Source organism: Phaethon lepturus, unplaced genomic scaffold, assembly GCF_000687285.1.
Source record: "Phaethon lepturus isolate BGI_N335 unplaced genomic scaffold, ASM68728v1 scaffold631, whole genome shotgun sequence".
Lineage (NCBI taxonomy): Eukaryota > Metazoa > Chordata > Aves > Phaethontiformes > Phaethontidae > Phaethon > Phaethon lepturus.
In genome coordinates, this window is record NW_010515291.1 from 42,754 (window position 1) to 54,770 (window position 12,017).

Here is a 12,017-nt window from a genome sequence, read left to right on the forward strand (position 1 = left end):
GAAAGATGTTTCTCCCAAGTGCTGACTAGCTTGCAGTTCTATTTTGGGTGTTGCACCTGGTTGTAATAGGACCCTATGGCCTTTCTTTGAAGTCAAAGTCAAGCCAAAATTTATATTTTATATGCCTTGACAATCAGAGCATTGTCAGTGTCAAGTTAAAACTGTGTGTGACATTATCAGTAGTCTTGACCTCCTTTCCAGCTCTGGGTCTACAGTTGTTTAGGGAGCAGGAGTGGTATTTATATGTGCAAATGATTTCTCATTATCTCCATGACCCATACAGAGGCTGATGGCTTCAGCAGAACTGCAGGTAATACCCTGGAGGTATTTTCAAAAATCTGTCATCTTTTAATTGATTTTAATCAAATGAGAAAAGCACGTAGTAGATATGGAGGTGAGACATTACATTTGCATTTTGTTTCCATTATTGTCCATCCCTGGTGTTTGAGGTATTTTACCATTTTGAATTTTATTTTTCTTTCGTAACCGCCCCAGTTACGAATTTCTGATCCAGGTTTTTTTGCAGGTTTAAGACCTCGTTGGCACAGGGACGGTGTAAAGACTGTGTTTTAATCTGTTAGCACAGTGTGACAGTCAGCAGTGGTGCTAGCGAGTATGTGAGCAGTGCAGCAGCTTTGGCCGCGGGGCCAGACTGCGGCTGTAGGGTGGGGAAGGCAGGAGTGGCTGGACAAGGGTCCCTGTATCGCCCGGCAGTGTGAGGGATGTCGGTGGGTGGCCATCTGCTCCTGTCCACTGGTACAAAACCGCTCAGGCAGGGTGGTGAGTAATTTCACCCGCTTCGTGCTGGTGGAGAGCAGAGTGTATGAGGAGGGTTCTGAGACCCCATGTTCCCCAGCACAGACCAGCTACGCTTACTTAGCACATTCATTACTTAGCACCATCTCCAAGGTAAGCTTTTATTTCCCCCCTCCCCCAGTGGTTTTCTGCTGCTGCACAGCACGGCAGCGTTTCTGCACAGCACATTTATTGTCCAGTCCAGAGCTGCACAGCCTGCAGCAGGCGTTGGTACCTGCTCCCCGTGGGACATGCATTTTTCTGCTGTAGACACAGCCTTCAGCTTCTGATCCATGGGCCAGGGAGCCTTTCCGTTCACTTTGACAGCCTTTAGGTCAGGCTGCTCCACACTGCAGCATTTTCAGTGTCCTTTGTGAGAGCTCTTGGCCAGCTTTCCTCTCGCTTTCACCAGAGCTGGGCCTTGGTGTGTGAGGAGGTTTTCCCGTTTTTCTTTCGGCTGGGCTGGGGAATCCTCCCTGCTCCTGGTTCTCCATTCATGTGTGGGAGCATCACTGCTGATGTGTGTCCTTCTCTGAGGGTATACCAATTTGTCTGTCTGTCTTGTCTGTCTGTTAGTCTGTCCTGCTTAGCTTTGTCTTTGCTTATGTAGTCCTTTAACTTCCACCAGAAGGGGATGGAAGAAGACAGGTAAATAAGATCTGCAAAGGATAGACACACTGATGACACTTGACTTCACTACCAGCAGGGAGAGCACTACTGAGTAGCCCCAGCATCTTTCTTCCTAACAGTTAAAACCTGCCTCAAGGCTTTTCTAGGGTCTTAACATAGAACCTTTTTCTGGTATTCTTACAAAACCTGTGGTACTCTTAGATCCATCCTGAAACTCCATATGAGGTGGAAACAGTGGCCAGCTGTGCTTCAGGACTTTAGGTACTGCATATTTGGATAGTCTGTAGACATGGAGACATGGACACTTAAGCACCTGCTTAAGTTTATTCACTTAGTCTTAACAAAGCATGTAGTGTGACTGAGGGGGTAGGAAGTGAGTTGTCCTCACAGGTTGTGAATACTTGGTCACTTTTAGGGCCCTCAGTTTACCTCCAGCAGCAGCAGGGCTGGCTATAAAACCTGTGTGTTTTATACTTCGGATCTGTGCCCCACACTCGCTGATTACTTGGCTGCCTCTGGCACATGGAGTACCAGTGTAGGTAGGTAGTACATGGGCTTTCTGAACCCATGTTTGTAGAGCATTTGGACCTATAATACCTTTTTTTTTTCCTTTATTTTCTTCTCTCCCTGAAAGAACAATGTAGTAGTTTGTTTTTTTTTTTAAAAAAAAAGCCATCTAGGCTATGCTGTCAAGGTCACTTGTTTGAAGCAGTGGAGGCATTTACAGCCTGAAATTACAGGATCTGATCCTGTCAGTTTTTCATCCTGTTTGGCTAATGCTGCATAGTTGCTGATTTCGGAGTGTTTCATCATGTCATGTAGGGCTCTGCTGTAGCCCTGGGAGTTAGTGCAGAAACACCCACTGCTTTGGTAGGAGTTGCCTGGAACTCTGGAGCAGAGGCCAGAGGGGATCCACTTCGTCGTGTACCTTGTTGGGAGCTGGGGCCTGCGAGGAGGGCAGGGGACTGCTTGGCCTCTGCCCCTGCCCAGCTGCCTCATGGAAGTCCCTGTGCGGATCCTGCCAGGAAAGGGAACGTGGCCAAGTTTCTGATGCTGGCAGGCTGCACCTCCTGGTATTACACCTACAAGCCTGCACTGTGGAGCATTCAGAGGTAGTGTCAATTTTTTAGCTGTCAAATAATTAATTTGTAGTTATTAATGCTTTTTGGAGGAAAAGTTCGTGAGGGGAGGTCACAAGTAATCAATGAGAAATGGACCATGCTGTCTTGGGAGCTCATGGAGCAATTCCAGCAGTCAATTTATTAGTATACAGCAGAGAAGCACTTTCCTGAATTAAAAAAAAACATTCGTACAGCTGCCTCTTACCTCAGCCTGGAAATTGGTTTTCCCAGCTACTTGGCCACCTGAATTAGCACTGATCTCATCAGATTTGATGCACTGTACCCAGTGGGTTGCACAATATTAATTTTAAATTTATATTTATTCCATTTGCCTTTCAGGACTGATGATAGACAGGCGAGAATGACTTCCAGAGATCCTGTGATGATTTCAGTAAATGCTTTGGATGCCAATTCCACTGCAACTAGCACATCCAACTTACATTTAATTTTCTCTCTGTAGAAATATACATGGTAACAGAACATTGTTTCTTAGGGCAGTGATACCAGATTCCAGCCTCAGACAATACAGCTGACTACAAAGGAGTTGCTGTGGGGTTGGGTTGACCTGGAATGGGTCACAGTCCTCAAGAAAAGAGACAGTTTGCTTTAATACAATGATGGGCACAGCTCCAGAAGTCCCAAGATGTGGTTCAGAGAAGCTTTGAGAATGGGAATTAGACAGGGATGACCTCATCACCCTGTACTTCTCCAAACTCTTTGAGCATACTTGAGCTGAAGGTGTCACAAACTTCTTTATCCTCTGCTTCTGCTCTGTCTCGGGATGCTGAGAAAGTAAGCCTTTTAGCGAAGGGCATGGTTGAAGGGAATAAAAAGGAGGGAAAGCATAAAAATTGAGGCCTTTGTAATTTGGGTTGAAAATTGTGTTGAATGATCACAGAGGATGGCAATGCTCTGTATCTTATCCAATCCATTTTGCCAAGGAGTCCTGCAGGTAGTACAAATAACCCTACACTAGTTCAGACATCCCATTTGCTCACAACATGCCACTTGCTTTCAGTAGGTGTTTGAATGTGCAAAAATCATGTAAAACCAGGCTCTGGATAACCTGTGTGACTTTCTCAGTGACCTTCCCCATAAAACCTCTAACGCTAAACACCCTGATTTTCCTTGCTGTGTCCTGGGACACCTTAGTCCCTGTGAATAGTTGTGACAGGGGAGAGAGGCGGGGCAGAGTCCAGAAGCTTCACAGGTGGTGGTGTTGGGAGCTGGGTTTTCCAGTCAGGGCCTCCGCTGACCTGAAGCTCTGCGTCATTGTGGGAATTCACAGAGCAGCTCAGATCCTCGCGTGGTACAAGCTAGAGTGATTTTGATGGGGCTGTACAGCATTGTGCCTTCTGAGGTCCTGAGCTGATCTTTTTTTAAGAAGCAAGCGAGTTAGCATTCTCTCCTGTGTCAAAGACATTGAGGGCTTTTCTAAAAACAGCAGCATATTCCTCTCAGCACGCTTTTAGCCTTTCAAGTTTGATGCTCTCGTGTATGTGCTTCTGTCCCTTGGGTTTTTTCCCCCTACAGGAATGCAGTATGACACTATGTACCATTTCTGGTTGTAGCAATGTCCATAACCTTCCACTCTCGTTCCCTGCTCTGAGCTGCTGTTTCACTATCACCTTTCTCTTCGCAGCATTCTGTGTGCTGCAGTGCAGTTGCATTACTGTAGCCTTAATGTCTCTTGTGTAAATGAAAGACCTTGTCCAAGAAGCGTGGTGTTGGGGTGGGGAGGGGAAGAGTTGTTAATTTTCTTTTGTTGTCTGCACTCCATTTAAATTTTTTTAATTCTGACCAATATAACATCTGCTAAAATGTCTTCCTTATCATTTGCTTGGTGATCACGCAGCCTTCCCACCATTCATTGAGAGCTGGACCAGATCTCACAGAGTCTGAAAAGAGCTATGTGGTAAGGCCACTGTTTAAACCAGATGTGTAGTCCTAGACTCTCTTCACCCAGGCAGTAACACCTCAGTAGAGATAAGATGCCAGCACTGTTTTTAGCTGCAAAGTAGGTACATATTTATCTATTTGCATATATTGTTTTGTCTGGAACAGAAAAAGGGAATTTAGCAATTAGAAAAACTGTCATAGCCAACAAGAAGTTGGGTTAATTGTGCTGCCAATCCCTGGGTATAGTTAAGTAAAATGCATGAATGGAGCAGCCTGCCTTGCATTCTTGAACTGACTTCGTAGCATTTGTAATGGTGCCACTGCATAACTAATTGCAACCTCTTATGCTGCTGCTTTTAAAAATATATGTATATGTATTTGTTACAAATCTTCAAACTAAATGCCAAATTCTTCTGTATCTTGCCTGTTTTTCCATGCTTACACCTGGATCCCTTCTGCACTCCACTACCTGGATATTTACCTGGATCTACAATTCTTTTTTTTTTTTTTTTTTTTTTTTTAACTGGACTTATGTGCTGCATCTGGAATGTCCCATCTCTTCTTGTCTATATTTTCCCCTCCCTCTCCCCTGTTGACTGTCCTTTGGGTGTTCTTGGATGTCAATGCTGCCTACCACACAGGAAGCTGTTTGCAATGAGATCATAAACATTGCAGAAAAGTCTGTTCATTACTGCAGTACTATTTCTCAGCCTCTTGACTCTCGCCACAAGGTGACCTCTAATGACCATAAACCATCTCTCATCATTTCTCAGCAACCTCAAGCACAGCAGCAAGGAGCCAGCCCTGACAGAAGTCAAACACCACGAGACATGTAAGTCCTTTTGGCTCCCATCTCTTCCAGAGGCCTTGTCTCTAACTGGTGGTGAAGATGGGGAGGTGTGAAAGCTTCAGCATTTCAGGAGTTAAATTAGAATTATGGGAAAGTGTCAGCTTTTTCTTTAAAGAACAAAAATAACCACATATCATCATAATGAGTAGTTTAAAACTGGGACCTTTGTGTCTGTATAGCACCTGAAACAATGACGTCATGATCCAGGACTGGGTCTCCTTTGGGCACTTGATTCATGCTGGTTATGGAGACTATCTCGATGTCTTTATATCTTGAGGATGGAGAAAAATTAATATCCACTGGCTACACCTGGCTCATATGGTGTCGGTCAATGCGTTCACCCCTGTTCTTAGCTTCTCACAGTATAGTGAGCAGTCCCAACACTGACACCACTTGGTGTGTCATTGGCCAGTTCTGATGAATTGGTGGCAGATGAATTGGTGGCTGAATGATCTGAGAGACCAAGGATAAGATTTTCAAAGCTGTCTGATGGGTTTAAACCTGGAGCTGCCATTAAGCTTGGTGGGGCCTTTCACTGCTGGTTTGAGAACAGTAGCCTGCACTGTGTGCTGGGGACTGAAGTTCCTTGGCAGTTGGCTCCTGGAAGGACTCTTTGCTTTCCCCTGCCCCTTCGTGCAGAATGGAACGTCTCACATAAGTTCTGTTTTCACTCCCCACAGGCAGGGTATCCAAGCGTCCCCAAATTTGCACAAAGATTGTTTCCACTCCATAAGGTTCCTTTCTGATAGGTACAGAGTGCCTCTGGTACAAGTGGTATCTCAGGACAGGATTCAACCTTAGATTTTGTTTGCACTGTACCTCCTCAGCCGTGACTTATCCAGCAACCTTAGTGCAGTAGAGCAGGAAGTATTTTTTTCTGAAGTCCTTCAGTCTGCCATTTGGTCATTCATGGCCCTGCCTGTGTGCCTGGGCAAGGGAACAGATGTCTCATTTAGCCCAGGAATGAGTGTATCCAGGTTTTGGCTTGCATTCACTCGTACACTCTCCAGGTGCTACACATTAGGGAGACTCCGGTTGTTACAGTCTATGGAGGCAACTACATGGCAAAAAAGAAACAGAAGTTCTCTGCATATCCCACACAGTGCAGGCATGACACTTTTTACTGTCATGGCCTTGTGACAACAGACAATTTAATATAGTTGGCTTCCACCTCTCAAATGGAAAACGCAGGTCCAGACTGCATTGAACAAAATATAATAAGAATTAGAAAGAGGAAAGGAGTCATCTCCTTGTGAAGGGATGTCAGGGAAATCCGATGGCTAACATGCAGTATCTTTCTGGTTTTAGAGTTAGCTACCAAGCCCTCTACAGCTACACTCCTCAGAACGATGATGAGCTGGAACTGAGGGATGGTGACATTGTCGATGTCATGGAGAAATGTGACGACGGCTGGTTTGTGGGTGAGTGCGACACTTGCCTGTCAGCAGAGCTTTTTGAGATGCAGATGAGCAATTTTGCAGAGTGTCTGGAAGCTGCTTTCATTTGCTGGGTCAAAACAGTGGAAAAAATGAACTTTTTTCACAATTTCTCATCTTTTCCCACCAAGAACATTAAAATTAGAATGCAGGGTGGTGGAGCTTTGTTTTCCTTGCTAGGTCTCTAGTTTTTCCTGTTTTCTCTTCTTAATTTCCCTGTTCCCCTCTTCCTCCTGATCCTTCTTGCTCACACAGATGGCAGAGCAACAGAGGGAACCAAGGAAAACTGGATTTCTGTAGCTTTTCCAAAGCTGAGGGAGCCATGGCAAGTTATAGAAAGTGTCAAGTAGGGGACGAAGGGAACACATGGGAGGGAGCTGCTGTCCCTGAAAATCCCCTCGTCTGTAGCTGTATGTTTAGCAAAATCTAGCCCTTTACCTTCAAAGAATGCAAGTCTGGACAGCGTTCTCCACCTCAGCACTGCAAATCTAGGCTTGTTACCTCTTCTTAAGGGAGATTACCTCATTTACACTGATAGGAGTTTGGCTCCTAGCCTATAGGCCCAGGAGCTTTCACCAGCACCTTATTAATTGTTAAAAGGGAAGACCAAAGATGATTAGTAGCGGGACTAGTTGTGATCTCACCTATACCAAAAGGCTCTTTCACCAGGACTCCTGTTTAGTTTTAGAAGGCAATGCCTGCAGGCAGAAGAGGCTGCCACCTCTACCTTTTCAAACCCCTAGGCATTTCTTGCGTGGCACCACCTTACTCTGGCTTCCTTGTGTTTTATTTTGCGACAGGTACATCCAGGAGAACAAGGCAATTTGGCACCTTCCCAGGCAACTACGTGAAGCTTCTGTACCTGTAAAATAACAGTGATCCCACCATGACAGTGATGGGGTTGTTTTCCAGATGGTGGTTTTAAACAGCGAAGAAACAGACAATTTATGAATGTAATAGACAAGAGACGAGACATGTTAGGAGGATGTGGTTATGTGGTACAGTATTGAGTAGAATGTGTAGCTCTGCTTCTGCGGACTCACGGTGTGATTTGTTTGCCGAAGAAGAGACAGTTTCTAGTTTACAGTGTTGCCTTTATGTATTCCTCTCCCCTCCCCAGCAAGAATTCTGGTGATAATCTTAATTTGTATGGAGTACTTACCTCTGAGAAGGCTTCAGGGAAGCACATGGTATAGGTTTTGTTTGTGTGTTGAGGTATGATAGTGCTTTGGTGCAGTACTCAGCCTTGCAGCTGCTCCCTTTCACTGGCAAGGGTCTGGGAAGCCAGGCTTTCTGCCTGGTTTCTGCCTCGCTGAAGACTCGCTTTGCTCTGCCTTCCACTTGCATAGGAAAGCCTTCCTTCATGTCAGCACCTTCAGACCCAGCAGAGGCAGAGGACAGCTGAGACGGTTAAACTGCAGAGCTCTGTGTGGAAAAGGAGTTTGGGACTGGTGGTTTAATCCAGAGAGGTCAGCCAAAACGTGATGCAAACGCGCAAAAATCCCGAACCCTTTAATAACATATTACCTCTCTCTGCAGGGTTTTTTCTTTTGTGCAGGGGGGTGTGTGTGTGAGTGTATTGTGTGCATCAAAATGAACAGAATCCTGTTTTTTAAAGAGAAATCAGCCTGGCTTTGACATTTATCTGCACAAAGAATAGAACCAATAAACAGAACATCCGTGAGAGCAAATGCTGTTTGTGAGTCGTACGGCCGTTCACTTTCTCTGCTCCTCCTGCCCTGTTGCTGGCCCTAAAGGATCGCACACTTTTTGGAGCATGCTCTTCGGGATGAAGACTTTGCTTCTTTCCCGGCATTAAATCCTGGGGGCTCTGATAAACCTGAGCGACATATCACTGAGGGTGCCTTTTTTTTTCTTTTTGGTTACAGTGTCGATGGTAGGTCTCAAATAAATATATGCATTTTGGCTGCCTCTTAGTCATACAAAAAAGTCTAATCAATTTGGAAAGCTATTCCCAGCAGATACTACCAGTCATACAGATTTGTATTTCCTTGAGGAAAAAAGACATGGCTTGGCTGTATGCTTGCCTGTAAATCCACTATGAACATTCTTTTGATAGACATTTTGTTACTAAGAAAAAGCATAAACAAAACCGGTTCTATCAGACTCTGCTTCCTACAGTTACCATACAAATAGCAAAGGGTTAGATTGCTATTTTGTCTTAAGCCCTATTTAATAATATAAAATGCCTATTTTTATGCTGATGCTTTTATACAGATTTATTAAGAGTAACTACAACTAACTGTTAGCACGACTTGCAATGTTTTGATAAACTAGCCATGTTCCTGGGTTTGAAATAGGCTTGTCTTCCGCCTAGGTCAGCGGAGGAGGAGACTCGGTGTCTCAGAAGTTTGACTGTAAATATGTATATTTAACTTTGTACAGACAATGTACTTACCTTGTATAGAAGAATAATTTAAACACATTGAGTGAAGGGAGGAAGAAAAAAGGCAGTTGTGAAAGGTTGGGATTTTTTTCCACTTTTATTTAAATGATGGAATTTCATGTATGGTCACGTAAAGAGTTTTAGCACAAAATATCCATTATTGAAAGGGTTTCAGATATGACACAGAGCACCACTGTTTCTTTTCTGCAGGAGATACCTTTAATCCTGCATCTTATTTATGGGTTTGTTTTTCTGCTTTGGGTTTGCCCTCCAGTTATTTGCAGCAATATTTAGGCCTGTTGCTAAGATTGGATAACACCAAATTAATCTATCCAGCAAAGTAACGTGATGACACTGACTGTATATAACATACTCATTTAAAGGTTTATTTTTTTGTTCTTGCTCTTGCCATTTTAAGTTACACACACACACGTACACACACACACTGCAACTTATTTTTGTGTTGATTTTTTTCTTTCTTATTGCAGTGGATTACTATTTGACAATTAATAAATGGAATTATTGAATTACTGTTGTGTTCCTTGTACAATTTATTAAATAAAGTCTATTCCCACTGTTGCTGTAGCAATGCACTTTTGTACTAGTGCCCCTCTGTCACTGTCTTTGGCTGTTCCATACTGAGCGGACATGGTGTCTGCCATGGGCTTCCCCAGCACCCTGCACCTGAGGATCCTGCTCCTGACTCGGCCTGAGCTCACCAGTTCTCCCTCCTGAGCCATAGGCAGGCTGTGACTTTTTCTCGAAGAAACCAACGTGTAAAAGCAGAGAAAAAGCTGGTTTACACCCAGATCTCACTGTAACGTGGGGTCAGGGCGCAGCTGCTGTGGCCAGCATGCAGACCTGGGAGCTCAGGAGCACACCCAAGTCCACTGGTTTACAAGGGGTCTTTGTGACTCTCTCTCAGATGAGAAGGCCACACAGGTTCAGTAGGACAAGAAATCCAAAGTGGCAACCCCAGTGGGAAGGGATGTCAGCTGATGTTGGGTTTACACGTGCCTTCTTAACCCTGACTCGGGCCTAAAGCCGTAAGACACACTGACTTCTGCGGTAGCTGCGCTCTGAGCAGGCGGGTATGGCTGCAGCACTGACTGCAGGGGTTTGTGCAAGGTCTGTGACGAACACGTCACGTCTCCCAGCCCTGAGCAGGAGAGCTAGCCGGGGCTTCTCGGGTGTGCCTCCTGCAAAGGAAGCGTCCCCGCAGGAGCAGAGGGAGGGAAGGCCCCACAAAAGTGCTCCCTGCGCCTCCACACGCCTGGCTCCTGCTGTGCCCGCCCCGAAGGCTGGTCTTGCACAGGGAGTTTAACGTCCACTTGGGGCTGAGCCAAAATTGGCCAATAGATCTAAACTCCGCAGTGGTGCGACCAGATGGTCATGCAGACAGATACATGTCGTGGCTCCATTCGCAATGATTTTAGGAAGTCAAACTATAAACAAGCCAATCCTAAACCCAAACTAACAGGACAGCAAAAGCCTCAAGCTATTTTATACATCTTTGGAAAGCACGCAGGCCCATGCCCATCTTTCTGTTTGCAGGTAACCTTATACAAAAAGCAAAAGGGCAGCCTGACCAGTGCTTTGCTGCAGTCACTAGCATCACTAGCCCTTGCTTTATAGTGCCCCAGCCAGGGAGGGGAGAAAGAGAGACTTATCCATAGCTACCGAGCCTCGATATTCACTGATGTCACTCTCTATCCTAACGTACTTGGTAAGGAACAAGCTAGAGATGCTTTTGTGACAGCAGAAGCTGGGCGTGCGGAGAGGGAAGAGGACCCAGCGGTGTGTCGCAGCCCTCTGGAAATCCCCCACACCTGGGGCGGAAGAAGCTCTCGGTATCCATCTCTTCACTGCCAGGAAAAGTGTAACGATGCAGTGAAAGAACTACTGCTCTCTGATAGAGAGGAGATTAATGGTCCCGATGTGTGTTCCTCGGAAGGAAATAACCTGTGAAATGACAAGTTAATGCAGGAAGAGGGAGGAAGCCCAGAAAGGGGACTGCAGAGGCAAGGGTGTGCCTTGCGACGGCATCATTCACAGCTGTGTCTTGTAGGGCCAGCACCTGGGTGACCCTTCTCATCCCCACTTGCTGGCCACTCCACACTCCCCGGCCGTAGCTGAATCCTGGTTTCGGCAGCAGCCTTGTGCTCCGGCTCACTGCTGCTCTGTGCTGCCTGAGCTCTGTATTACTGCAGGAATGTTTTCTGGAAAAGAAAATAACTGAAATTTTGTTAGAGGACTTCACCCCACACAGTTGTGTGTATCCACACGCCCCCCTGCTTGCCCACGCGTGCATGCTGTTGAACAGTTGCTTTATTTACTAAATAAGCACAATACACTTGTGCTCAGTTTGTTGCTGTAACCAACCTCTCCCACCTGTCCACCGCCAGGTTGGAGGGGCTTAACGTGCAACAGGAACAACTATTTTTCCCTGAATCACAGCTGAGGCGGTTGGCTGATAAACCCGTACAGAAGAACTCCTTCTTTTGTCGGTACTACCACCCCTAAGGGGCTAGAGATAAACAAAACTGCCTAAAGCTGTGACAAATCAGAGCTAAATTAGGGGAAAGGTAATACCCATTCCAGGCCCCGCCCTCACCCATCAGCTCCCAGCTGGGAAACGGCACGCAACGCCGCTTATTTCCATTGCCTCCATTAGGTTTCAGAGTTAACATCACACCAGGTTAGAGCAGGATGAGCCACGTTTGCCTGGCAGATGCTGTGCCGGGGCAGTCCTGCGTGCGGTTGCCCACCGGTGGCTTGCTGTCCGGCCCGCTGGAGGCGGCCAGGCCCTGCCGGGAGGGGGTAAGACGGGGCGTGAGGCACTCGGGGTTTCCGAAGACCGAAATTCTCGTCCTCCGGCA

General features: G+C 45.9%; 1 protein-coding gene across 1 annotated transcript in view; it reads left to right on the forward strand.

Annotated features, from left to right (window-relative positions):
- Positions 1-7,599, forward strand: part of LOC104627351 (sorbin and SH3 domain-containing protein 1-like) — a gene marked incomplete at its 5' end in the record, with an annotated part of 48,882 nt that extends 41,283 nt beyond the window's left edge. The window contains 4 exons of the mRNA XM_010295539.1: positions 4,402-4,461; positions 5,087-5,277; positions 6,604-6,716; positions 7,532-7,599. Coding sequence (XP_010293841.1) covers positions 4,402-4,461; positions 5,087-5,277; positions 6,604-6,716; positions 7,532-7,599 — 432 coding nt within the window. The remainder of the gene's footprint in view (positions 1-4,401; positions 4,462-5,086; positions 5,278-6,603; positions 6,717-7,531) is intronic.
- Between the last annotated feature and the right edge of the window lie 4,418 nt (positions 7,600-12,017).